Source organism: Podarcis bocagei (assembly GCF_964188305.1).
Source record: "Podarcis bocagei genome assembly, chromosome: 13".
Classification (NCBI taxonomy): Eukaryota; Metazoa; Chordata; class Lepidosauria; order Squamata; family Lacertidae; genus Podarcis; species Podarcis bocagei.
Genome location: NC_138138.1, coordinates 40,269,775 through 40,296,822, shown reverse-complemented (window position 1 = coordinate 40,296,822; position 27,048 = coordinate 40,269,775). Strand labels below are relative to the sequence as shown.

Below are 27,048 nucleotides of genomic sequence, written 5' to 3'. Positions count from 1 at the left end.
CTGGATATCTGCATGGCAGGGCCTGTGGACTGTTCATTCAAAACGGATCACTTTAAGCCACCCGCTGACTTGTGCTTATCAGGAAATCTTGGTGAAAACTAATTAAGTCCATGCTAGTCTTACTCAGAGTAGGCCTGCTGAAGTTAATGGACATAAGCAACTCCGGTTCATTAACTTCAATTGTCCTCTTACTGTATAAAAGCTACTGAGTCCTATGGAGAAATGACCACCGATACTGGGTTTAAGCAAAGAGCAAAGCATTTTTTTTTTGCTTTTCTTTAGTGTGGGGTGCCCGACAGTAAACGTGTGGAGCTGAAAAAACCCACCTGCACTGCACAGTGTACCTCTGTGCACTTGTTGTTGTTCGGTTGGATGCCAAAGCTTTTATCTTATTCCCAATTATTCCCCCTCTTGCACACAAACACTCGCCTCCTCCCTTTTGCAGCATAGAGGTACAGACACCGCGGCTTTTACAAATGGTGCATTTTATTTATTGCTCCAAAATAAAAGCAAATGAGGGTGGGAAGGGGAATACCTAAGGGCTGAAAAATAGGGGTGGAAGGGGTTATGGATGCAAAAGGAAGCATTCCCCAGAAATCCCATCTCCCTTGCGGACGGTGGTGGGTGGGTTACATCCCACTGTCCCTTTCCCCAACATGAATGGAACTATGAGGGGAACCATGTTGCCCACAGAGGGTGGGGAGAACTTGGAAAAACATGATGCCTTTTGCCCTTTTTCAAAATGCAAGAGAACAGTCACGGGGGCCGGGGGAGAAGAGTCGATCCAACAAGTTTGATAATACGGGAGATGAGAAATGGACAGATGGGGAAGTGATATACCTATATCCAGCCCCATATTGGAGGTAGGTGGACGGATGTAGTTCTTAAAGGAGGCAAACGCCTCCCCTGCCCCATATACACCCTTGGGGGACTTGAGATTTCGTTTCCTCTAGGGTGTGTGATTTGGCACTCCCCATCGGGATTCTCCCATAAGCTTGCAGAGAATGTCCTAGGGGGATGAGGTCTCTTCCTAGCACTTGATTTCTTAAAACATTATTTTCATACATTTTGGCACTGTGGATCTTGCCTTCTTTTCTTTTCTTTTTTTTACAAACACCTAAGCGGGGAGAGCCACACAAAATGCTTTCTCAGCATCCTTAAAGTGGGTGTCAAGTGACAGTTAATGACTTTCTATTCTGATGATTAAAGGGGAAAACCTCTCCCTTGCTTGGTGTGTATTCTGAAAGAGTAAATGCCCTTCTGCCCAGAAAGCAGACACTAACACCTAGTGCACATGTAATTTTCCTTGCAAATGGGTATGGCACCATTTAATAAGAAAACCAGCCTTTAAAAGGATTAAAACGATTTTTCAAATGTAAATATCCATCTGTGTTCTATCATTCAAGGGATACTATGGAGAACTCGAGGCTAGAAAGCCTCATTATTTTTATTATTTTTATAAGCAAGCTAGAGAAATATACAGTGGGTTTGTTTCGTCATTTTAAAAGGCAGCAAACTAAAATAAAAAATAAATATTGGCACAATTGTTCTTAAAAGCAGGTGTAAGATTAATGGCTTCAAGGGTGTGTGGTTTTTTTAATTGAGTCATAAAAAATACTTGCCTATGCTATAGCCTTAGAAATTCCTTTGCCCCCAAATCACTATAGCCCAACGTTTTGTTTTTAAGGGAACTTGCTCACTAGGGAAATAACCACTCCGCCTCATTCCTTAAAAGACAAATCTGAGATTCATTTTCCACCTGCGTGTTAATCTGAAAAGGCAGAAATTGAGGGAAATTATGGGAAACTTATATGAGGTTACAACGCAGTGGGAAGTTCTTCTGTGGGCGCTCCATTAAAACAAAGAATGTAAGCATGTAAGTCAATCAATGGGGCTTGTTCATGAGAACTTCCCAGAGGCTCATGCCCTAAAAGTCTATGGACCACCAGATTTCATGTTTTAAGAGTCTCCGCAACGAATGAAGACTCAGGGATTGTTTTCCCCAGTGGAATATTTATTCAAAGATGAGAGCATATAAGTCTTATTTTTATTTGGGGGGCAGACATCCCAAAACGTTTTCTTGCCTCAGACAGAAAATCAAAAACGATTCCCTCTCCATTGTGATAACAAACGAAATGATTGAGAAGTTGCTGCCTGAGGCCGGGCCACCTCACCATGCCAAAAATTCTTAAGCAAGCATCTTATAGTGGGATCTGTATTTTGCAGGACCTTTTCGACAGGGAGCAGGGGATGGTTTTTCTTGCTTTTAGGGGGGTTGGTGGGAGGATTAGAGGAAGAATGGCAAGGTTTAATCAGAAAGCCCTTAGTAGGAAGCCCCACTGAACGCAGCAGGATTTCATGCCAAGTAAACATACGCAAGAGTTGCACTATTAAGCTGCTATTAACAGCGCCTTCTTTTTGCAGGATCTACCAAGAGCCCCCTCAATATACCGCTTAATTACAAAGGTGCCATCTAAGCAGAGTGTGTCACCTTAATATCTCTACGAACCCGTTGCTGGTTTCTCTCGTAGGGCCGCCTCAGTTCACCATGTGGGGCCTTTGCAAAACCTATCTATGCTATGGTATGGTCAGGTAGAAGCACAATGTTCTGTGACCCTGCTCTTCCCCCTCTCAAATGACAGGAGGTGTTGGTTTTATTTCAGGGGATGTAAATGGTTTTTCTCAGTTGCACAAGATCATAGCAGAAGTACGTTCTGCTGAACTCAACAGGACTCACTCCCAAGTAAAGTGTTTAGAATTAGGGTTTCTTCATTTAGCAGGGGTGGCTAACCCCCAGGCCCAGGAGCCTGATGTGGCTCCTCCATTTTTTCTTGCCCTCCAAGACCCCACTGATTTTTGGCAGCTGTGGGATTAAGTAGATATGGTGCTGGGCTGGGCAGAGAGCTTTCCGTCTCTCTGCCCAGCCCAGCCCCCAATGGGGATGCCAATTGCCCCCCTCCCAGGTCACCAGATTGATCATTTGATGAGTAGGGAGGGAGCAATAGCCTCCCCCATCCCTCCGTCCTCAGATAATCAGCATGGATCAGCGGAGGAGCAGCCAAAAAAAAAAAAAAAAAAAAGGTTAGCCACCACCTCAGATTTACAGCATCTATCATCAGTTTTCCATTGTGTTATTCTACTGTTTTATGCCATTCCCTTTGGCACCAAGTACAGCTTGCTTACGGCAAGGTCTCCTACAAGCGCCACAAAATGCTGGTTTCGAGTGATGTTACTGTACAATCTACTTTCCAAAGTGTGTGTTGTTGTTTTAATGGCAGCACCTAAAACTGATATCCACCTCCTTAGAAAAGACGTGGGGGACAAGACAAGGGAAGAAAGGGATGAGGCGCAACCCCTCCTTTCTCAACCACTAAGGAAATAATAAACAACAGGCGGGGAGGAGGGAAGTGAGTTAGTAAACAAACAAACAAATAAACAGAGAAGTAAAGAAACAGGTAAAGCAGGGAAAAAAACCTGTGTGCGTGTGTGTGTTGTCTGTGTGTGAAACGCGTTTGGCACATTGAAGAGGGTATTTACAGGGAGTGGGGGGGGGAGTGGACAGAGTCCAAAGCTGGGAGAGTGGACAGTGAGGCAGCAACATGGGGAGGAAGGGAGGAAGGTGAATCTGTGGGGCAGAGAGGAGAAGCTCCCCCTCTTCCCGGCCGTTTCCCCTAAACTCCCCCGAAACCACCTTCCACTATTCCCTCCTTAAATAGGAATCGTTCTCAGTCGCTGCTCCTCAAACCCGCTCAGGTTGGGGGGGAAGAACGCGAATCCTCTGACATCTTCTAGATGGAAACTTCGTATTCTCTGGTGTCCTGCCAGCGGAGAGAAGTTGAGAGGAGGGAAAGGGCGCGTTAGCATCCGGGTGGAGTTTTGCCAACGCTCTCCTCGTCCCGAACCACCCCAAACATCGGAGGAATTTGGCAGCTAGGAAGTTAATGCCGGTTGATTTACAAAACGCTTCTGGGAAGCCACTTTTAGTCCAAGACATCGTTCAGAACTCGACTGCGCGTGATGTTAAATGTGTCAACTAGCATCAGTTTGTGGGGTTGATCATTATTGGGGCCGCAGCAGGCGTGACCGGGGCTTTTCTTCCTCTGCTTTGATCCTGAGGAAAATTCCTCCTCTGTAAACTGAATGTGCATTGGGAGCACCCCCAGCCCCAACCAGAACTACTGTGTTTGGAAAAGCATCAGCATATAAGCAGAGTGCTGCTGGATCATCTTAGCCCAGCATCCTGTTCACCCAATGGCCATCCAGATACCCATGGAAGCAGGACCAGAATGCAACAGCACTCTCCTCCCTTGATACAGCCTCCAAAGGGGGAACATTGCCACGCTGGCTAATAGCCACAGGCAGCCTCGTCCTCCCTGAATTAGTTTAATACTCTTTTTAAGCCATCCAAGTTGGTGGCTGCTGCTACCAATGTGCAATGTGCCCTTGAACTCTGATAAGGCTTGCTTGCTTGCCTTGAGGACAGAGAAGGCTGTGCGGGTGGGAAGAGGCTAGTCTACTGCAGAAAGGTAAAACTCCCATTTCCTGCTCTGCCAATTTTGCCCCTGGCCCTCCCACTCCTGGCATGCGGCCCCTAGAAGACTGGATCCCCAGAAGGGAAGAAAAATATTTCCCATCCCTGTTACAGAACATTAGCTTTCAAAAGCTACAGAGTGATTTTTCTGGCATCCCAGTTTGTTGCTCAGCGTGCTCATATCCTGGTTTATAGTCCCCGAAGACAAAAGAGAGTCGTGGATAGTCTCTCTCTGGGGGTTGGATGTGGGGTAGCAGATCAGCCTCCACTTACACATGCAGAGCATAACAGAAATTTTACAAAATCAGGGTGATTTTTCAGATTATTTTTTTTTAAATCACCCCTAAGGAAACAAAATAACACTGCAGCCCCTGGAGCTTCTCATGCCCCAGAAACTGCTATAAGATATATTGAATTCCAATCTCCCTGATATTTATTTTAAAACACACACCATGCGGAGCAGAGATGGAGAACCAAGGTCCAAATGTGGCCCTCCAAGTCTCTCCAACTGGCCCTCGATTGCTCTAGCCACTTCTGTCTCTGGCCACATCCACTATTAGCCTGTGGTCCCTGGAAGGGAATGTGGTCCTTGGGCTGAAAAACATTCCTCACCCTTGCAATAAAGCGTGAAGGGCCTTTTCTGCAGTTGCTCCACTTTTGTGGAATGCTCTCCCCAGGGAGGTTCATCTGGCACCTTCATTACACATCTTTGTTGTTGTTGTTTAGTCGTGTCCGACTCTTCGTGACTCCATGGACCAGAGCACGCCAGGCAGATGCGGGGCAAAAACATTCTTATCCAACCGGGCCTCTGCCTGATTAATCCCCTTTTAAATGTGTTTGTGGGAAGGGGTGGTGGTTACGGTTTTGTTCTGCTCTATTTCTTTTGTGTTTTTATCCTGTATTTTTATCTTCATCTGAGATCTTCAGATGAAGGGCAGTATATAATTTTAAGAAATACTACTATACTACTTCTACCACCTATTATTATTTTAAAAAATGGGGTTTTTTTTTTTAAAAAAAGTGGTGTTTTCACAGACATTCACGTCCCATTTAGCAACCTTCTTCCCCATTCCCCCACCGGCCGCAGGACAAAGAGCATCTCACCCCAGCCTCGTAGAGAGGGTTGTTGAAGTCAGACTCCACAGTGATGGGGCTGTAGCTGTGGGAGCTGGAGAAGGAGAAGCCAAAAAGCGTCTTTCCTTGGAACCTGGGGGTGGGGGAAAGGAGGAGGAGAAGGAGAAGATAGAACAAAGCAAGCCAGTCGGGCTGCCGGGGCCCCGGCACTCCCCCCCCCCCAGTTTTTAAGAAGGGGGCTGAGCACCCTCAATATCCAGCGGTGACATCACACAATACCTCTCCATTCCAATTTAAGATTCTCACAGCACCAAAGAACCACAGCCTTCTGCCTTCGTCGGGCAGGGGCAAGTTGCTCCATCGCAACCTATTACATCCAACGCCACTCGGCCCTTGCCCACCCATTGGCCAAGGCCCAACTCCACCCTCTGCCCCCCAAGATCTGTGGAGGCTCAGCTCACTTGGTATAGTAGACATAGATGCCACCAATCAGTAGGATAACGAGGAGGATGGGCAAGAAGATGGCCAGGGCGATGTTGCCACCTTCCATCTGGTGGGAAGGATCTGTCGTTTGGGTGACTGCAAAACAAAAGGCGCAAACGGAGCATGCTAGTGACCTCAGCAGCAGATCCAGTGGCAAATTCACCCACCTCCTGCTCCGGCCCTCCCCTCCCAAGCTCCCCATCACAATCCCATCCTCACCTTCTAGCTTCCGGCCATCCAGTAACTCCTCATAGGCCACTGGGGGAGGGAAAGAGACCAAGGGGGGCGTTTAGAGAGCAGCAAGAGGCAATCACGGCAGAGGGGGGTGGGAGGGATGGGGAGTGGGCAGGCCACATGCGGCGGTGACTGGAGCAGGGAGAACGCCATACCTTTGCACAAAGGAGGCTGGCTGGTCCACTGGGATGGGTGGCCAGGTATGCAGGTGATCGTCACTTCACCGATGAGCTCAAAGCCTTCGTAGCAGAAAAAGCGCAGGGATTCTCCCGCCTGGTAGTGGTGCTTGTAAAGCGTTTGGTACCCGTTCTCTGGGACGCCAGGGTTCAGGCAGGGCTCGTATTTCACTGCAAGAGAGACCAAGAGGCTTTCGGATCCAAACTGGAAGGCCAACTTGGCCATCCTGCACACGTTCCCTTCAAAATCCTGATGCAGCAGCTATGGTTCTCTTCCCCTGCTCAACCTCCCGCAGCCCTGTAATCTTCCCTTCTGGGCTCCAGGGGTTCCCTTGCTCAGAACGGGTTTTCCCCTGCCAGCTCTGCCAACACAGCTTCTTCCCTTCTCAGTAGGACCCCCACTTCTTTACTCACAGACGCATTTGGGCACCCGGTCGCTCCACTTGGGGGTGCCCGTGTCCCGGTTGTAGCAGGTCAGCGTGCTGCTCCCTTCCACCACGTAGCCCTCATGGCAGAAATATTGGACGTGGGAGCCAATGGAGAAACGTTGGTCTGAGACACTGCGCTTGCCGTTGCTGATCTCCCCAGGGTCAGCGCAGTTCACAACTTTGGGAAGAAGTAGAGAGGAAGGAAAACAGGTTTGAGAAGTGGGCCCCGTGGATCTCCTCTTCCTTCCCTGTTGAGGGTGCTATGCCTCACAATGTGGGAACTAATATTCTTCCTGATATGGTGCGGACATGGGACATGGGACATGGGGTCTGGGGCTGCCCAAAAGCCTCTTATCTTCCATTCTTAAGTGAAACAAGTTTCTAGTTCTTTGTGTTGCGGTCAAAATCCTGCATGGCAGCAATGGAGAACCTTTCTGGCTCCACAGGCCAGATGTTTATCAGGAACTCTGCAAATCTGATAGGTGAGTGGAAATGCCAATCACCTGATGTCACATTTGACATCATTTGGTGGAAGCATGGCATGGTTCAAATGAAGGGGAATAGTGGATGTTTCAGTGCAAACCCCTTCAAAGGCAATGCTGCCTGCAAGGTGATCTGAAGTCCCAAACAGGCAAGATTCAGCACAAACCCCTTCCTGGTTCAGAAAGGAAGTTGCACCAAAACTGCAGCTAAAACAAAGCAGAGGGCAGACCCTTCATGGACGCAGGGGTTTCCATTCTGCTGAGTGCTCAGTTGGGGTGCGTGAGAGAGTTCCCTGCAGGGAGCTCTTGAGTGTCTGAATCCAGCAGGCTTGGCCTCTCCTTGCGTCAGTCAATGTGTTGGGAGGTCAATCCTGCTTAGCACGGCAGTGAACTTCCTTGTGCACCCAAAGTGAGCAGCTGATGTTTGGGAATCCAATCCTACTTTACACAAAGCTTGAGAGGCTCCCAGCGACCAGAGTGGTGGCAGATTTAGCATGGCTTGCCCAAAACAGCCTTGAGGAAGCTTGTTGGGCCTTGGAGGTTTCCCACCTTTGCTGTATAGGCTCTGTCTGTTTGAAAGCTCAGAAACAAAACATGGATCTTGAGCAAGGCTTTCAGTAGTCCATGGCTACTTCATGACTCCTAGTAGGGACCCAATTTCCATCCCACGGGACCCAATGTTTTTTGCACCACAATGGCTCTCCCTCCAGCAGGTTTTGCTTACCCTCTTTCTTCACCCTCCTGCTACCCAGGTCTCTGCTGGTATATTCTGAGTCCGGGAGGGGGGGTGGTAAAAGAAAAAAGGATGCCTTTCCTGGGGTGAAAACCACCCCACCGCTGGCCCTAGGAAGACTTACTCTTTTGGCAAGTGGGAGGGCTGTTGCTCCACGACAGGTCCCACTGGCAGGTGAGGATGTCGGATCCCACTATGTCATAGCCTGGCTCGCATTGGTACGTCACCACTGTGCCGCGGATGACGGCAGCGTGAGAAGCTGTGCGCCAGCCAAACTCCACCTCGGGCAGCTCGGGGCAAGTGTCGTTTCGTGGAACCTCTGCCAGAGCAGGGAGGAGAGGAAGGAGTTAGGGACTGGACTGGATTCCCTCAGGCCATCTTCCCCACCACCGCCATCTATGCTTCTCCTTCTCCCAATTTCCCGTGGTATGCGGGGAGTCCTACAGGCCCGTCCTCCCAAGCAACTCTCCTAGGATAACAGTGAGATGGCAACAATCTGAAGGGAAATCCCAAATCAGGGATTCTGCACACAACACTATGGGGCTTTCTGTCTGGTGAGTAAAGTCCATTGTTCCATGGACAAATAGAATGACTTGATAGGGACAGCAAGGGGTGTGTGGGTGTGGGTGTGGGTGTGTGTGAGTGAGAGTGAGAGAGAGAGAGAGAGAAGGAAACATTATAGAATATCTTGTTCTTCTGGTTAATGATTGTCTCACAGGAAAAGACCCCTGCAATAACACTGTCAAGATAACAAAATTTGAACCTACACTGGGTATTTAAAATCTCTGTAGCAATCCAGGCTGGAATGGAAGCAGGATTGGTGTCAGCAGTGGGATAACCATGTTTTCCCAATTTCTCTCTCCCCTGCTCTTTCAGCCTTCCTTTCTTTTCCAGTGGGGAATCTCAGACAAGCAGAGCATATGAGAACATCCTCCCCACCCCACCCTGCCCTGATCCCCTATGATGTTTCCAAACAACTTTGGGGTCTGGCCTGATAGACTATATTTGCAGGATGTGTCCGAAATACGTTTCTTCTCTATGGCGTTTCCATCATTTCCCGCCCATTGCTCGGGGCTTCTTTCTCATACCCTTGTACCGCACCAGGAATCCCTGGCTGAGGCCAAAAAGGGGGTCCCCAGGATCCGACTGAAACTGGAGGGTGACAGCTGGGCCCGAAGAGTAAAGGCTGAAGCGGGGGTGGGGACCCAAGTACTGGCCAAGGATCCGGGCTGTCAGGTCCCCCCCGTCAAAGATGGTCAGCACATCAGATTTGCGGATGTTGAGGCTAGAAAGAGAATTGGGGTGGAGGGGAAGAGAGACACACAAACAGGAACCATCGTTAAAAAAGAAAGAGGAAGAGCCAAGTGGCAGGATTAGGTCGCTTAACCTGCTCCAACATTTCTCTCTTCCAGACTAATGGAAGGATGCATAGACAGGTGAATAAATGGATGAATGGATGGTTAGAGAACCACAGGCTTTCTAGGACCACTAAGGAAAACGAGGTTCTTTAAAGGAAGTTTCTTTTTAGCATGCAGAAACGGGGACATGTTTTACAATGGGGAGATGCTCAATCAGGTAACCTCAAAGTGAGCACTTGAGAATGCATTTGCAAAAGCAGTGTGGCAGCCATCAGGCTAATGGATAGCAGAATCCAGCCATGCAGACAGCTATTCTTTTTTAATATAAATAATTACTTCACTGTGGTTTCTTCCTGTTCAGAGACAGTGTTCAAACTATTGTGAGGTTGTTGGGGGTTAAAAAAAAGAATGGGTGTACACAGTTATTTCATCGCTATGTGACTTGTAACTGCATACATTGGGGTTGCTGTTGTTTTCTGCTTGGTGTGAGGTTTGATCCATTTCCTCAGGCCTCCAGATTTTTATGTGGGTTTGGGGAGAAAGATAGGATTAAAAATGGAATTATAAATAAATAACCTTCCTTTTTTGCAACATTTAAACCAAGCAATTATTTTCTCTCATCACTTTACTCCTATATATCTTAATCATGATAGCAAACTTCATGGGGGAAAGACCTTGTCATTGCCATTTCCCGTCAAGTCCTCGTACAGTGCCAGTGGCAAAAAAAATAAATCACCAGGAGCAGCAGCATAATTATTGTTTAAATAATTTTCCTGCTTGTGTTGATGATTAAGAACACCACTTCCCTTCAACATCCTCCTCCTAAAATGTAGAAATTTGCTCCTAAAAATACCAAGAACTTGCCACAGAGTCTGGTTTGTTCAGGCACTGCCTGTATCACAAAGGGCATCCTATTATGTCAGATGAGACATCTCCAAATCTTATGCAAGGACCTTACCATATTAAATGGGTGAGATGAATGACTTGAACAATCAATCTAATGATGGATGGTGGTTTCGGAAGACCATGTGAGGACAATATGGGATATCGATGCCTGAATCATGAGGATCCGCCCCCTAAAAGGGGTGGTGGTGCTGATGGTGACGGCAGAAGGTGGAACCTACATCTCGATGTCCAGCAGCACTCGCTTCTCCTCTTGCACCCGGATGCCCCAGACGCAGTCCTGGCCTTTCCCATAGGACTGGGGCCAATCAGGGGAAAGGACGACGCCTGTGGACTCAGAGAGCTCCCCCCCACATAAGGCTGGAGGGGGAAATAACACAACAGTCAGGAAGAGGCCACATGTTGAATCAGAAGGTGCATCGGCACTGCCAACCTAAGCCAGTTTTAAACTAGATCCTTCTGTGGAATTGTGGGAAGATAAACCCAGGCCCCAGACCTCATTGCCCTGAAGACTGTGACTCTGCACCACTTCTGGTGTACTTGGAAGCAAGACCCATTCATTCCAATGGCGCCTGCAGACAGATAAGTGCCTGTAGGATTAGCACTAAATACACTCGCTAACTTGAAAATGTATTATGTTTTCCTGGGCCAACCTGTAGAATAGGAGGCTTCAGTCTGAGGAGAAATTTTCTCTGTCTAAATCCTTCTTCAACAGTGGGGTTCCAAATTACCTGGCCTTGCTTGTGGAGTGGCATCAAAGCCTTAGGAAACTGCCATTTTCCCATTTGGTTTTCAGACTTCATAAAGACAAGAGCTGCACCTAGGGCAAGCAGCCCCCACCCTTCCCAACAAGGAGACCCCCTCCTGATTTATGGACCCATTATTAACAAATACTGTTATTTTTTTCTTTCAGAGATCTTAACATGTTGGACCCAACTCACTCACCTACAAATAGATTTTGCCCCTTCTGTCCTCCCAGAATTGCTTTTTTTCTTTTCCTGGTGCCACCAGCGCAATCTCTCGTGACTTAAATCTCCTTCCAGTCATTCTCAACCTGCCCCCTTTTGTCCTGCCCATCTCCCTACGCAGTTATGTGAACTGATAAGCACCACAGAAAAATGAATCTTGAGGCACTGCATTGCTGATCACTTGTACACATTCATAAGGCAGAGTTATCAAGAAATTCAAGAACAAAATGGAAAGAGTTGGCGTTAAACGTGATACGGAAGGGGGGGCATGTCTTCTTCACCTTCTTCTTTGCTACAATATATCCATTTATTTCCGAGTCCAATTGTCAATGTCAAAAGGGACTAAAATCTATAAAATTCGTAGAAAATCAACGTGCCAATTTGCTCAATTTCTCTAGGACTCCATGACATCTCCCCTGTCCTCCATAATCCCTCAAGCAAGGTGTCAAGATCCTAATCCTGTCAAATTACTCTGCCAAGCCTTTCCTCCGGGCAATGCCAGGTGGCAGACTATGCATACATGGACCATTGTCTTCTCATCACCGGTACTCAGGATGTGCTTATCTGCGCATATCTCCAGCTCTGCATATTCCCCCTCCCTCCTCCATATGTTAATCCTGTGTAACCCAACCTCTTCTTAATGTGTTCATGATGTAACTGGGATGTATTTTGCACTGTATTCTGGGACATGGAGGGAAGTTTTAAAAGTTCATGTCACCCCTTTCTCGCTGTTCAATCTCGCCTTGAACCTGTTGCGCAATAAACTTGGATCTTCTCCAGTTTGCTCCTGTCTCCGGCTGAGCTCATTTTCCTCCGCAGGGACCCGCGGACTTAGTCCGGCGAGCTGGGTGGCAGAGCAGCCTCGCACCCAGATTTTACCATAACAAACGGCACGGCTGAGTAGGCTGAGAGATTACCTTTGCAGGTGGGCTCGCTCTCATTCCAGCGGGGGTCTCTTGAATCAATGCACTCGATGGCAGAAGGCCCCTGTTCAAGCATGTATCCGGCACTGCAGGCAAATTCCACCACAGTCCCCATGCGATACAGTGGGTCTGATGTGCTGAAATTTCCATGTGCCAGGAATGGTTCATAACAACGGTCTTCATCAAAAGCTGCCAGGAGGAGGAGCAAGAGAGTCAGGAAAGCTTCCCAGGTAAACACCAATTTCTGGCCCCTCCCTTTGCTGTATCAGTACTAGCCAGTAGATGGCAGTAGTCCATTGCTGACTAGGAATCTGCAGGCAAAGGCCTTGGTGGTAGTTAGTCCAAATCAGTGTGTGACATTCAGCCGTACCAGCACCGGCTGATTCTAGTTGCCAGAAAATGGGAAGAAGAACAACAACAACCCCAAACAAAATAGCCTAATGAGGACTGAGCACGTTCAGTGAGAATGAAATGCTGACTCCAGTTGGGGGGGGGAGGCAAAACAGGTGGGAAAGAATGGAGTTTTTGCAACCCTGAGCAGACGTACTTCAGTCTGCAATACTTTGCTGCAGTGCCACACTTATACCCAAAAAGTTAAATCATAATTGGACTTACTAAGACAACCTTCAAATGTTAGGAACCTGTTGCTATTTGCAGATTAAGCCATTCTCCAAAATTCTAATATAATGTGTATTAATAGGATTATATGAGGGACGCGGGTGGCGCCGTAGGGAAACGGGTGGCGCTGTGGTCTAAACCACTGAGCCTATGACTTGCCGGTCGGAAGGTCGGCGGTTCAAATCCCTGCGACGGGGTGAGCTCCCGTTGTTCTGTCCCTGCTCCTGCCAACCCAGCAGTTTGAAAGCACGTCAAAGTGCAAGTAGATAAATAGGCACCACTCCAGAGGGAAGGTAAACGGTGTTTCCGTGCACTGCTCTGGTTTCGCCAGAAGCAGATTAGTCATGCTGACCACATGGCCTGGAAAAACTGTCTGCGGACAAACGTTGGCTCCCTCGGTCAGTAAAGCGAGAGTTCGCAACTGGACTTAACTGTCAGGAGTCCTTTACCTTTACCTTATGAGTCCACTAAATGCAATATTCTGGATTTGCTCCAAGACAATAGTCTCTACGGTGATGAATACGTACACTTGATTATACTTACCGTGATTTAATCAGTCATCCAGAATTACAAATCAGAAGCAACCAATACCAGATGCCGGTTTCCACGCTGGCCTGCTCCTGCCATTTCTGAGGGCACCTAAGTGGGGAGGTCTTTGCTCTCACCTTCATAGCGCAGGCTAAGGATGAGAGGCGTGGCCGGGCCCTCACTGGTGAGCTCCACAATGAGAGACTGGGCATCGCTCAGCAACCCCCGTTCTGGGACATCATCCATATCCGAGTCGTAGATGATCGGGGAAAAGGCGCTGCTCCCACTGCGGATCATCAGTCTGGGGAGAAGGGGGGAAAAAACCCTGCGTGACTGGGCCTGCTCCTCCTCAAAGCACTGTATTCTTTCACCTCAAACCTCCTGAGAGCTTCAATCTAACTTAAGAGGACTGCCCCAAACCTCTGTCTCCCACTGCTTCCCCCCCCCAAGCCCTAGAGATCTTGACTGCTTCCATCCAGCTCCCCTTAATCAGTTGAACCAACATCTTCTCTGATGTGCTTACCTTCTCCTGCTCTCCCTGTTCCCACATTTCCTTCCCTTGATGTCTCCTTTCCTCGCCATCATCTTCTCATGCCTCCCCTCAACCACTTCTTGTCCTTTCTCTGCTCTGCCCCGTTCTCCCCTCCAGCTGCAAATACTTCCTCTCTGCTCCCTGTCAGCTTTTCTACCTCTCCGCCACCCTCATCTCCTTCTCCTGCAGCGCCTGTGCTTCGATATTTCCTCACTTGTCGTTGTCTTCGTCCAGGGCCACTCTCTCAAAGTGCAGGTGAAGCCTCTGGCCTTCGGGCGCCTCCACCAACCAGCGGCAGGTGAGGTTCCGGCCGTGAGGCCCTCCTGCAGCCTCAGGAGCCACGATGCGCCCACGAGTGGCATTGTGGACTGTCCCTCCACAGGAAGCTAGCGGGGGACAAAGGCCAGATATTGCTATATTAGTAATAGCAGTGTTATATATCCCAAAAACTAATGATCAACTCACTGAACAACCTTGACTTCCATTGTTTAGAGAAAGAGAGAATCTTTTCTATTTATTTCCTCTCGGCACCACTTACCCTCTTATAAACCCCTATTAAACAGTCACAAGGTCCTTCTCTGTGTTATGAATTACAAAACACAAGAAGGAGTGTCACACTCTAACCTGCTTGGCCAATGTATAATAATAATAATAATAATAATAATAATAATAATAATAATAATAATAAATTTTATTATTTATACCTCGCCCATCTGACTGGGTTTCCCCAGCTACTCTGGGCGGCTCCCGGAATAATAATAATAATAACAGCGATAAAAGATCAAACGTTAAAAACTTCCCTAAAGAAGGCTGCCTTCAGGAGCCTTCTAAAAGTCAGATGGTTGTTTATTTCCTTGACATCTGATGGGAGGATGTTCCCACAAGGTGGGCAACACTGCCAAGAAGGCCCTCTGCCTGGTTCCCTGTAACTTCACTTCTCACAGTGAGGGAACCAGCAGAAGACCCTCAGAGGAGGACCTCAGTGTCCTGGCTGAACGATGGACCAAAAGACCTTTCTTTGGTCAGCGGTCTACCCCTCTTCTGCCTTTCCCCAAGGCTACCCTGTTCCATTCTAGAATCAGAGTTGTAGAGTTGTAAGGGACCTCAAGGATCATCTCATCCAACCCCCTGCTATGAAGGAATATGCAGCTGGCCCATACGGGGATCAAACCCGCAACCCTTGGCAATTTCAGCACCATGCTCTAGCCAAATGAGCCACAACCCCACATTGCTTTGGCCACTCACTCACCCACACATGCAGGGCTCGTGCCGCTCCAGCGAGGGCGGCTGACGTTGAGGCAGATGAGCGTTTCTTCCCCTCGCAGGTGGAAGCCTGACTCGCACTTAAAAGTGGCAGAACCACCTGGGTGGAGGTCAGTCACCATGACATCGCCATTCTCAGGTCGGCTGGGGAAGCCGCAGCTCAGGAGGAAAGCTAGAATTGGGGGACAGGGTGGGGGCAGCGAAGGAATGCGGTGTCAAAAAGAAGCACATGGCCCAAGGCCAAGAGAATGAGAAATGGGAAGGATCGAGGAGAAGGAAATTTGAAGCATTCAGCGACTGATTTAATGACTTCCATCAAAATCAAGGCTGAATTTGCATATAGTTTTTTCTAAAGGGGGAAGATGTTGGATGACAGCTGATCAGCACATTTCACTTTTTGCTATAATGTTTTTATTGTGGAATTGTATGCCGCTTGGTAATCAGTTGAAAATTTTTAATATAGGCATTAGAAAATAGAGAGGGTTAAAAAAAAAACAACCCATTAGCCAGTGTGGTGTAGTGGTTAAGAGCGGTAGTCACGTAATCTGGGAAACCGGGTTCGTGTCTCCGCTCCTCCACATGCAGCTGCTGGGTGACCTTGGGCCAGTCACACTTCTGTGAAGTCTCTCAGCCCCACTCACCTCACAGAGTGTTTATTGTGGGGGAGGAAGGGAAAGGAGAATGTTAGCCGCTTTGAGACTCCTGAAGGGGAGTGAAAGGCGGGATATCAAATCCAAACTCTTCTTCTTCTTCTTCTACTCTGGACTCCTTGCTTGTAACCCTTTCTGCCAACACATTTTCAAGTTTCTTTCCATAAACATGAGGGCTGGAAACTTAGCTTTATAAAACAAAAGCTGAAATTTGCTTGTTTTTCACAGGCTCCCAAGCCTCTACTTCCATAGATGAGTGTGTGGTGGGAGGGCACTGATTCTTAGTTAGGGAAACAAGAAACATCAGTCCTTCAGCCCAAAACATGGCTTTAACTTTGTCAAAAGAACAACAATATGGTAACATAAAGGACAGCAGCTGAAGAAGGATAAAAGTCTGCAGCCCCATCTGTTGGTGGAGAAGCTAAATAATGGAACCAAGGATTTGTAACTGGCAGGCATAATAAGAATGCAAGAGGAGCCACGCAGGATCCGGCCAGTCACCTATTCCAGCATCCTAGTCTCACAAGGACCTGATCACAACAACACTCTTTCCTCCCGTGGTTTCCAGCAACTGGTAAACCTTAAGCTCCAATCCAAATCACTGATCCAGGTTTCTTGGATTGTCAGGCCATATTGCAACGTAAAGGAAAGAGATGATGTTGATCACATGATGAACCACAACATTTCTGCCAGGGGGGAAATGTGCCACTTTAAGCATGAGGGCCTTTGTTTCAGGCATCTACAGAGGCAGCCCAAATAAAACAGTTTAGGTCCTCTCCAAGTTGTTGCCCAAGTCCCAGAGATCCTCCTTCTGTTCTTGGCTCCTCAATCTCTAACTCTCAAGCTAGGACCATGTACCATCTCTGGGATTTCTCTCAGGTCTTGCAGAGCACCACCCTGACCCTGCTTCTGTGACTCTTCGATCGGTTAATAACGTGGCTCAAACTAGACCCAAATGGCAGCAGACCCATTTGTTTAAACCTGAGTCTGCCCCCACACTTGTTGTTGTTGTGAACATTTCACTGTACACAGACATTAAAAATCCCATACTAATTACAAAAACAAATCATGTAACAAATGGATTACATCTAAATGTGCTCTTGCACCATATTTATAAATGAGATATCTCTGTAGAGGGGTGTGCTTCACTCTCCCAGTATTCAAGTCATGGTTTCCCAACCCAACAAAAGTCTACTATTTTTTTGTCATCATTCTTAGTCACTCTTAGTCAATTTAGCTTAACAGCATAGTTAAATACCACATTTTCACATCCTTCTTCATTGTCATGGACTAATGATATTCTACACTTTGCCTCGATTATATTGTGTCCACTGGTTACTGTCTGTAGTAGCTTCACCCCCTAAGAACCTTTCTCTCAATTCTACTACCAGAACTTTCACTATCAGAAGCAAATGGCTAAGACCCCTCGCCCTTTTGATCTAAAAATAAGACCTGCACTCACCTTATATGTGACTTTAAGCAAACAGGATTTACATGCGATTTGGAGAGCCCTGCATTTAGACAAACAGATCTACCGCAATCACAATTGTTGTCGTGCTGCATTTAAATAATCATCACATCCTAAGATCCAGTTACTCCAACTAAGGATTGGTTCCCAACAGGTCTGATTTTATTATTTATTTGATTTATATCCTGCTCTTCCTCCTAAAGAAGGTCAGGGTGGCACATCTTATAGCCTATAGCCTGGTCCAAACAAGCCACTTCAAAACTTCACAAAACTACTGGCCTGTTTTTAAAGTGTTAAAAGCCACTTACTTTAAACGTGGTTGGTAAATTGCTCCTTCACATATTTCAAGGGGTGACTGAAATGTCCATTTCTTACCTTGGTAGTGAAATTTGAAGATTCCAGGGGTGGTGGTGTGGTAGCTCTGAAAGTGGATCAACACCTGATTGGTTGGGCTGCGGATCACCTGCCCCTCAACCATCAGGGACTCATTGGCCAAGACAACAGGCTTCTCCCCTCCCAGGCCCTCTACGGTCAGCGAATCCTCTTTGGATAGGTTCAGACTCTGCACCTGGGGGTGGAAGGTGGACAAAGTCAGGACAAAGAATGGAAGAAAAAAGAGCTTTCCCTCTCTTGGACCGAAACCCAGAACAAATGATTTACAAGGACACGTCTAAGCTTACCCGCCCTCCAAACACAACCACGACTTTTTGTCTGAGAATTAAAAATTAAGAACACCATTATTTTCCTCTAAGACCTGAGAATTTTGACTGGGGATGCAAAATGTAAACCTATTTGTGAGAAAGACTGTAACGCAAGATGTTGTTATTTCTCTGAAGGGAGCAAATAAATTTCAGTCACAGTCAGCATCCATACATTGAGAGAAGGTATTTTCAATTCTCCAACATCTAGAAGCAGTTGGCAGCAAACAAGCAGATTTTTCTTTCTGTCTTGCAGACAGAAAAATGAGACAAATCTGAAGGACAAGAATCAAAGGTAACCAGAAAAGGCCAAGTTTTATGCTACCTTCTCATCCTCTTTTAAAAAACACTTAGAACAACGAACAGCGAGTATCTTTCAGCTTTCAGGCTAGCACTTTCTCTTGTAGCTTACCTGCACTTCTATCCCGTAGCCCATATAAACAGAGATTGTGTAGGTGCAATCCAGGCCCCCATAGAAAGTAGCGCCTGCATAGTCCGGAGATTCCACGTAGCCTTCCACGTCAGTGATGTTGTTGTTGCACAGTACTTGGGAAGGAAGACACAAACAATGAAAATCAAAATGGCTTCGCACTGCCTTAAGGAAGCACACTTTAAAGCAAGTCCACCAACTCTGGAATCTGTCCACACTCCACAGCCTCACCCCTCACCTGGCGTGTGCACCGTCGTGATGGTTGTCGTCGTGATAAGTGTGGTGGTGGTCTCCTCATCGCCTTCGGGGATGAAGGCCGTGGTCGTGGCCGAGATGTGTTGGCCGGCAGACCCGGTCTCATCAGGTGGAGGTGGAAGGCGGGGGGGCGCAGCTGCTGTGGAAGCCGGAGGGGTCGTAAGGAGGAAGCCAGTGGGCGGTGCAGCAGTGGTCAAAGGGGAAGGACCCGTGGCTGCAGCTTCAGAGGCTTCGGGGACCATCCCACCATCCAAGTGCTGGACAGGAGGGTGGAATGGGGGCAGCGTGGAAGGGCTACCTCCTAGGACACCACGATGGCAATGGTGGGAGAGAAGGAAAGAACAGGGCAAGGGAAATCAGAATGGATGACAGGGAAACATGTACATTTGTAGCCCCCCACCACACCCTTCCAATAGCCACTCTGCAAAATGCATACCGCTTTTCTGGCAGTAAACCAATGGCTATCTATTAGAAATAGTTGGTGGCTGGTACTCAATGGGACTGGTAGGGCGGAAGGCTGGGAGGCCAGCAGTAGGTGGCGCTAGAGCAAATGACAGGCACAGCCACACACAGCCTTGACTGGTTGTTAAGTAAGAAGGCTAAGGTTCGTGGGTCTGTGCCCCAGCACCCCAGTGGACCAGCTGCCACTGTATTTATTACCATTATTTACCAAACTGGAATGTTTATTCCAGTTAATAATCAAACCTACTTTATCCATAGTCCTCCAGCCACACTTTCCCACACAAGCCACCCCATTTTACTTCAGCCATGCCCAAAGAGGGTGCCACGACCTCCCCCTTCCTCTCCCACCCTCCTCCAGTTTATTTATTTATTTTTCCTCACCAGGGATGGGCTCCTCCATCAACTCGCCCCCCAGAAACTCCTTCCTCAGCAGTGCCCCCTGCAGCAACTCAGAGAGGCCTTCGGGGCTGGGGGGTGAGGACCCCCTGACCTCAGCTGAGATCCCCAGTTCCTCTTCCTTGGGTCCACCCATGGCCTCCGATGCCAGGGCCTCCAGCTGTGGGGAGGGGGTAGCCGGGACCACATCGTCATTTTCCCAGAGGGGCAGGCCTGCAGCGAAGGAAGGGTGAATGGAAACCTATCAGCTTTTGAGCTTCCCCAGAAGAAGACTGGGGAGGACATGCAATAAACGAAGAAGTCGACAAACAATACAGGCCTCCACATCTCCGCCCACCACAATCCAGATCTTGCATTGTCCTCCTTACGTCCCTCAGCACAGAACAAAACTAACCCTACCAGGTCCATGTGCCCTGCATAGTGGGTTGCAGCCAATGCCAGTCCTGCTCAGAGTAGATCCATTGACATTAGTAGACATGACCAACTTAGGTTCCTTTATTTCAGTGGGTCTACCCTGAGTAGGAGAGAGGAAGCAGTGTGGCCTGGCCACATACTGGTCTTGGCAATACTTGGCTGAAACGAGGCTTCATAATTTCAGCAAGGCCCGCCTGGTGGGATATGGAAATGGCTGCAGGCCTTGTGGCAGCACGGACTTAGGCCTGACAATCCACCTCTGTCCAAAGTCATGCCCCTTGTCCTTGTCTAGGAACGAGGAAGAGGTGGTTCTGAGTGGGCATAAGGTCGGCTGAGGAGGAATAAGTCACTTGGCCACTGACCGGTGGTGATGGAAGCCCAGCCACTCCCACCCATAGGTCAACTGTCCATCCCTGAAATATGGCCTTGGCTTGGCGGTGGGGGGAAAGGCATGCACAACATTGGCCACCACTTCCATTGCTCCACCACTTCTGTTATAACATTTGGCCACCTCTGTGCTTTAACTTGAGGGAGAAGATGTACCCCTAGTCCTCTTAGCATTCGTGTAGACCTCTTTTGGGGCTTTTTTTTAGAAAGCTACAGGAGGGTGATGCTTTGGCTAAAACAGAGGTGTTTCTTATAGACTGCGAAGGGTCCCTCCACACAAACTTCCCATCCCTAACTGGAGCACTGGGCCACATGCCTGCTTATTGCCCCAAACGGAAATAAATTCCAGTTCTCAGACTTCCCACGCATCTGTGTTTGATACAGGCACCTAGGGGTCTTCACACTGCCCCCTCATCCTGGAAAGACTTCTGAAGCCTTTGTTCTATATGAGAGCACGCTAAGAATTTGATGCTGGCCCATTAAAAGAAAGTGGAAATATTTCTTAGTCCTGCCTCCCCACCCACCCTGGTTATCTTGCTTTCTCAGCTGTTAATTAATCCAGACAAAAAGAATTGTTTTGTGCGGTCATTAACATACAGTTCAAGGGGGCTTACTCACTAAACTAGAAAAGTGTTCTAGGGCTGCAGCCCAGACTACACTTTTCTTTAAGTGTGGTAAAAATGAGATATTTCCCCCTCGCTGATTCAGTCTGTTTCTATAATCCTATGTGCCCATTTGCAGATGCAAGCAGGGGTGTTCTCATAACCATTTAGAGGGTCTAAATCTACTGAATGAACTCTTATTGGAAGAACTCATTGTTTTTATCAATGCTGGTTGGATGAACATACTGGTTAAAAAAGGACGAAGAGGCTGTTCATTTAGAAGTTAGGCCTTGTGAACAAAATGGGTGATCAGTGTGTGTTTAAGGTGGAGGAATTTATCTGTGATAAAGTGGCACTGTCGGCAAACTGCGCAGCTGAAGTGTGATAAGAAGGCAAGCCAATTGGAGAGACATGATCTTGTGACAGTGAAGCGGTAGCTAACATGCAAACTGGGAGGTAACTAATGTGTGTTAAGTGCTCTTGTGAATGCTTGCCTGTCTGCCTCCCTCCTCCCATTTTACTGCAGAAGGCTGCGTCATTTAGCTCCATATTTTACACATTAAGTTTGGCCTTGGTGCTAGGAAAATAGAAGGGGAAAGAGCCTGTAGGCTAGGACGCAGGGCGCTGATTGAAAGGTGGTTGGCAGGCTCTAAGAGGCAGCTCAGGGATGGGATAGCAGGGGGGTTTGCGGATCACGGGCTGAAGGGCCTTGAATGATGAGCCCCGCACATCACTCTTGCTGCCTTGATGTGACAAGTTCGGCAGTGACAGCCGCCGCCGCCGTAGGCGTCTGACAGCATGTGAGATCCTGGCAGCTGCTGGCGAGCCATTAATTGCTCTGAACTCGCTCCATTAAGAAGGCCAGCTGCCTGGCAGGCCTTGTGGGCCCAGTCATTCGCCACCCCACAGTAAAGTGGCAGAGAGACCCCCACGGTGTGGGAAGGCCCATCCCATTTAGGGATCCGTCAGCCACTCCTAGCCAGCCAGCCACCCCCTCAACGAGACAGATGTCAAAAATAAAAAAGGAGCTGCCTCTGGGAAAGAGAACGGTTGTTAGGCAGGGAAAGATAACCTTCTGTGGAAGGCCACATTAATTTGGTGGCACATCACACACTCAGCATCTCCTCAGTGAGTGATTGCTCACATATAACCTCCCCCTGCCATAAAAATAAAAATCAATGAAGGTGGGTGACACCTGTGATTTCAAGATAGTATAGGAAGGAACACAGTTAGCTGGAATCCAGATAAACATCTAGTCTCCACACCCAAATGGAAAAAAATCTATGCTTCCCAAATCCTTAGTTCCTGCAGTGCATCAGTAATAACCCCAACCTTCATGGAGTCCTGGGCCTAGCCTCATCTTTCACCATTCTACCTCACAACCCTTCTGCCCTCCCACATCTCGTTTTCTTGCTGCCATGGTACTTTAAGGCCTTGAAAATGGAGCAGCCTGCTACCCCAGCTGAGCACCCCACATAAATCCAGCAACACTGAGGTTTTCCCCCACCTTAACTGCATTGCAAAGCTGCGCTGATTCTGTTTGGAAATGCCTTGCCCAAGCCAGCCTGCCCCCCCCCCCTTTCCATTATGCCACAGTTCCCCAAATCTCTTCAGCTCTTTACACAACCCTGCATGCTGTACACCCCAGAACTGAATGACAATGAAGAAGAAACACAATCCTTACGTTTGGGCACCCCTTTTCTGATTTTGCGAAGAGATCCATTTTTATTAAGAGGGACCTTGTAAACCTGTTTTGTTTCTACGTAGCATGAAAAAGCATGTCTCCTTTTAGCAATGCAGGAATCCTGAATCTTTTTCTTTGCAGTGTTGTATGTAACACCCCACTTTCTTTCTTTTTCTTACACACATCAGCATCTATTTGTACCCCAATTCTTTGACCTCCACGTTTCAAAATTCAACTCAACTCCCAACCCCAAATGTCCTGTCTGCACTCGTATCAATCAAGGGTCAGCCCCAAATTTCTGCTTCACTTGCAATGTTCTGCGACAACCTGACACCCCTCCCCCGTTATTAATAATTGGTTGCCTTGAAGCCTGTGCTCCCCTTTACAATGTTGCGGGGGGCATACTAATAATCAAAAGCAAAGGCAGTTTATGGACCCCTTTGTAGTATATTTTGTAATCTTTTTAAACAGAGTATTTCCCTGTCCATTTCCCCTAGAACACCCTTGATTATCATTCGTTTGCTACTGATGCATGCTACTCCTCAGATCTCTGTATTTCACCTCTACAAACCCCAAAGAGGATCACCCCCTTTTCCCTTTCTTTTTTTGCAAGGAGGCACAGAACCTCCCAGCTCTGTGCAACAATTTTTCCATCCCTCGTTTCATTTTGCAAGCGCTTATAATAACCCTGGCAGCCTTCGTGTACCCTCCCATCACAATCTCATACCCAAAGCTGTTTTAATATCCATGTGTTTCCATGCAAGGCAGAAAAATATTTCAGGTTGTTTTTTTTAAGGTGCGTTTGGAAATATTGCTCATATGCCTGCAACACCGCGTTCACAACAGACCCACCTGCCATTTGCACCCTGGGGGGGGGGGGGAGATGAGGATGCGTTTTCAATCCCCTTTCCTTTGGTACAAAACACTGTCAAAATGCAACAAGCCCATTCCGTTTTGGTACACACACACCCAAACCCCTCTCCCGACAAAGCCGGCCCCCTTACCTTGTAGAAGAGGCACAGAGCTAAGCAGCAGAAGGAACAGCATTTTGGACGCTGCTTTTTCCGAACAGCCCATTTTGGATTTCTTCAGACCTGCAGAATACCTAGTCTAGCTATTTCCTTCTCCTACCAGGCAAGGGAGCCGTGGAGCCAGGAGCCTGCTTAGCAAATGAAAATGCAGTAGATTCCCTTGCAATGGCTATTCCTGTGTTATTTTCTTCCTTCCTCTTTTTTCTCTCCCTTCCAAAAGTAATCTAGGATTTGTGTTTCAGAAATAGTTGGCTATTTCTGAAATATTTTTGCTGCTCATTAGTTGTTCTTTTGAAAGCGTACAACACTTATTTTTTTTAAAAAACAGATAAGTCATATAGATACCTTCCTTTAGATAAATATACATACATACTTTAAAGGTGAAGCAGTGTAACACCTTTTCATTTTCAGTTCCAGGCCTCTTTGACAAATAATGCCTCCCTCTGTCTCTCTTATGGTTTTTGCCCACAGAATATAGCAGTTACCTAAGCCCACTTTAACACAGAAAATGCAGGATGCAGAGAAGCATTTCTTTGCATATGAAAAGGCACTGGCTCCCTGGTTTCTTGGCAGGATGAATGAAGTGGATCCTCCTGTCTTTCCACAAACCCATATGACACCTTATAAACCCTTCAGCAAAAGCTGTGAACAAGCCCACCTACACACCGATCTAAAAAGTCACATATAGATTCCTGTCATTTCAGAGACTTTACATTTATTACCTATGGCACATTGTTCGCCCTCCCCTCCCAATCTTGCCAAAGCAATTCAGATTCAGTTGCCAAAAAAGAGAGATCAGATGGATGCAGTAATCTGCCCTTTAAAAAAAAATAGTAAAACCTTGGGTGCCTATCAATTCGTTTGGCAAATCAAGTAGCGCTCTCTCTCTCTCTCTCTGTTTCTAGCTCTCTCTGTCCTTGACAATGAAACGCAATGGATGGCAGCCTGTGCATTTGCAACAGAAATGCAGCCGGTAGCTACAGATTATTCTGGGTCCTAGGGTAGCCTTTTGCAGAATGTGGAATCTAGATCCTCCACTCCCACCCCAGAGGGTGCCTAGAGTATCGGTAAATGACTTACAAATGCAATGAAGGAAAATAACTACCTGACCTTTTTTTAAAAAAAATATATGAAGATAATGCAATGTTTGTTGGCAAGCAGCACAGAGGCCTTAACTAAAATGCAGCCCTTGGATCTGCAAAATAATACCTACAGATAAGCAGATCTCTTTTTCTTTGAGGCTGAAAATAAATACATGGGAGGGGGGAAATGCAAAGGCAAAACTATGCTTCTTTAATAAGCAGGGGGCTGGAATTTTAGAAGAAGAAAAAAACAACAACCCATGTTGACTATTATATGGCTGTCCACTAAACATGGGTCACATTTAGATACTGTACTTCCTTTTGAGAGATTCAGGGGGTAGCACTTTAAAACGTACCACAACAAGGTGCCTAAGTAGCTTAGTCCATTTTGCAAAGAAGAGCAACTTTTATGCAGTTCTTGCAAATTCAACTCAGGTATCCAGGCAGAGACATTGGATTTGCATCAACAGTATTTAGTATATCAGTTTCTCTGTATTTTATGCCACCTTCAGCATCCTAGCTCTCTATGGGTTTTTGCAAACTACAGGCCTCAGTTTTCTCACAAATGCGTTAATTGTCCTCAAATTCTTATATACCTCATCATTCTGTATTCAGCAATGTTGCCTTTATTTCCTTTCCTTTTTTTGCAATGTTCCAGAATTATTGGGGGCAGGGGGTTACAGTTAATCCCTGTCCTTTAGTAAGTTGCTCATTTTACCTCCCTTTCTCCCCAAATTAGATGTTGCTTAATTTGCAAGCTCCTGTACCCATATCTGGGTACCGCTCCCAACAACCTCTGCCATCAAATATATCGCTCCCATAAACCTCTTCAGCAAGGCAAAAGCAGCAGCAGCAACAACAACAGCCCTGCCCCCTTTCATCACAGACTGTGGGGGAGAGAGAGAGAGAATCAAGGTGGGTGTGTGGAAGTTCCTGAAATGAATGAATGTGGGGGCCAAGAGGAGTTATGTGGGATGGAGAGACATTTGAATAGGGTGGGGTGGCTGTTGGGGGGAACAGCAGAAAGGAGGGGAATCTCCCTTCCTTGGCTGCTTCAACTTAATCTTCCCTCACAATGGTTGCTATGGGAGTTGCAGTGGGAGAGCAGTTGCTAAGGGAGGCACTGTAGTTGCCAGGCAGTTGCTAAGATAGGTACCAGAGACTGGTAGGGAAGTTGCTAAGGGCAATACCAAGGATGACGGATGTTCAGTTTCAGGGCTTGGTTGCAATATGAGAGGGGGCTGGACAGCAGGAAATAAGCCAAGGGTCTTCTTCTGCTCGTTTTCAAGCTGTGTTCTGGATCACCCTTGGATTTCTCAATGAGAAAATCAGCCATGACACACAAGCTTATTTGAAAAACATGTTGTCCGTCACAACCACCCTTGCACCTGCCCTATGCAACCCAAAGGGAGTGATGAGTGAGTCCTAGGCTTCTGAAACGAACCCGAAACATGCGTAACTGAACTGAACACAACACATATTCTTTGCCTTTATCGCCATCTTTCTTGTCTTGCCCCTGCCCTGGTTGTCAAATTTTAGACCGTAAGCTTTGCAGGGCAGGGACCAGCATTCCTGTAGTTTGTAAGAGTGCCATGCATATTTATAGTGCTAATAGAGCGTGAATATTAATATTATAGGGCAGGTTATCTATTCATCATGTGGGGCAGTTCTGAGGACCAAGAAGTGAGTGTGCATCCTAAACACATACCCCCCCACACTCACCCCAGTCCTTTGAAAACAAATGTTGAGCATAGAAAAATGCTTTATATCAAAACAATTTGCCCATCTAGTGCAATACTGCTTACTCCAACTGGCAACAGTTTTCCAGAGTCTCAGGCAGAGGGCCTTCTCATCACCTCCTACTGAATATATTGCTACCCTGAGACCCCTTAGGAGGAAAGATGGGGTATAAATAAAATAAAAGGTAAAATGGTAAATGTCCCCTGGATGGTTAAGTCCAGTCAAAGGCGACTATTGGATGTGGCACTCATCTCGCTTCAGGTCAAGGGAGCCGGTGTTTGTCCACAGACAGCTTTCCGGGTCATGTGGCCAGCATAACTAAACCGCTTCTGGTGCAACGGGACACTGTGACAGAAACCAGAGCGCACGGAAACTCCTTTTACCTTCCTGCTGCAGTGGTACCTATTTATCTACTTGCACTGGCGTGCTTTCAAACTGCTAGGTGGGCAGGAGCTGGGACAGAGCAACGGAAGCTCACCCCATTGTGGGGATTTGAACCGCCAACCTTCTGATCT

The 27,048-nt window shown here is 47.3% G+C and overlaps 1 protein-coding gene across 1 annotated transcript; it reads right to left on the bottom strand.

Annotated features, from left to right (window-relative positions):
* Positions 1–1,091: 1,091 nt before the first annotated feature.
* Positions 1,092–24,692, bottom strand: SEZ6L2 (seizure related 6 homolog like 2). The gene is made up of 18 exons (XM_081165751.1): positions 23,685–24,692; positions 19,579–19,806; positions 18,719–19,036; positions 18,463–18,596; positions 17,728–17,920; positions 15,221–15,406; positions 14,186–14,357; positions 13,577–13,740; positions 12,288–12,482; positions 10,624–10,762; positions 9,230–9,426; positions 8,266–8,460; positions 6,913–7,104; positions 6,478–6,669; positions 6,308–6,346; positions 6,067–6,184; positions 5,636–5,738; positions 1,092–3,818 (listed from the first exon to the last, which is right to left on the bottom strand). The coding sequence occupies exons 1-18, from the start codon at positions 23,755–23,757 to the stop codon at positions 3,789–3,791; spliced, it is 2,868 nt and encodes a 955-aa protein (XP_081021877.1). The 5' UTR covers positions 23,758–24,692; the 3' UTR covers positions 1,092–3,788.
* Positions 24,693–27,048: the final 2,356 nt, after the last annotated feature.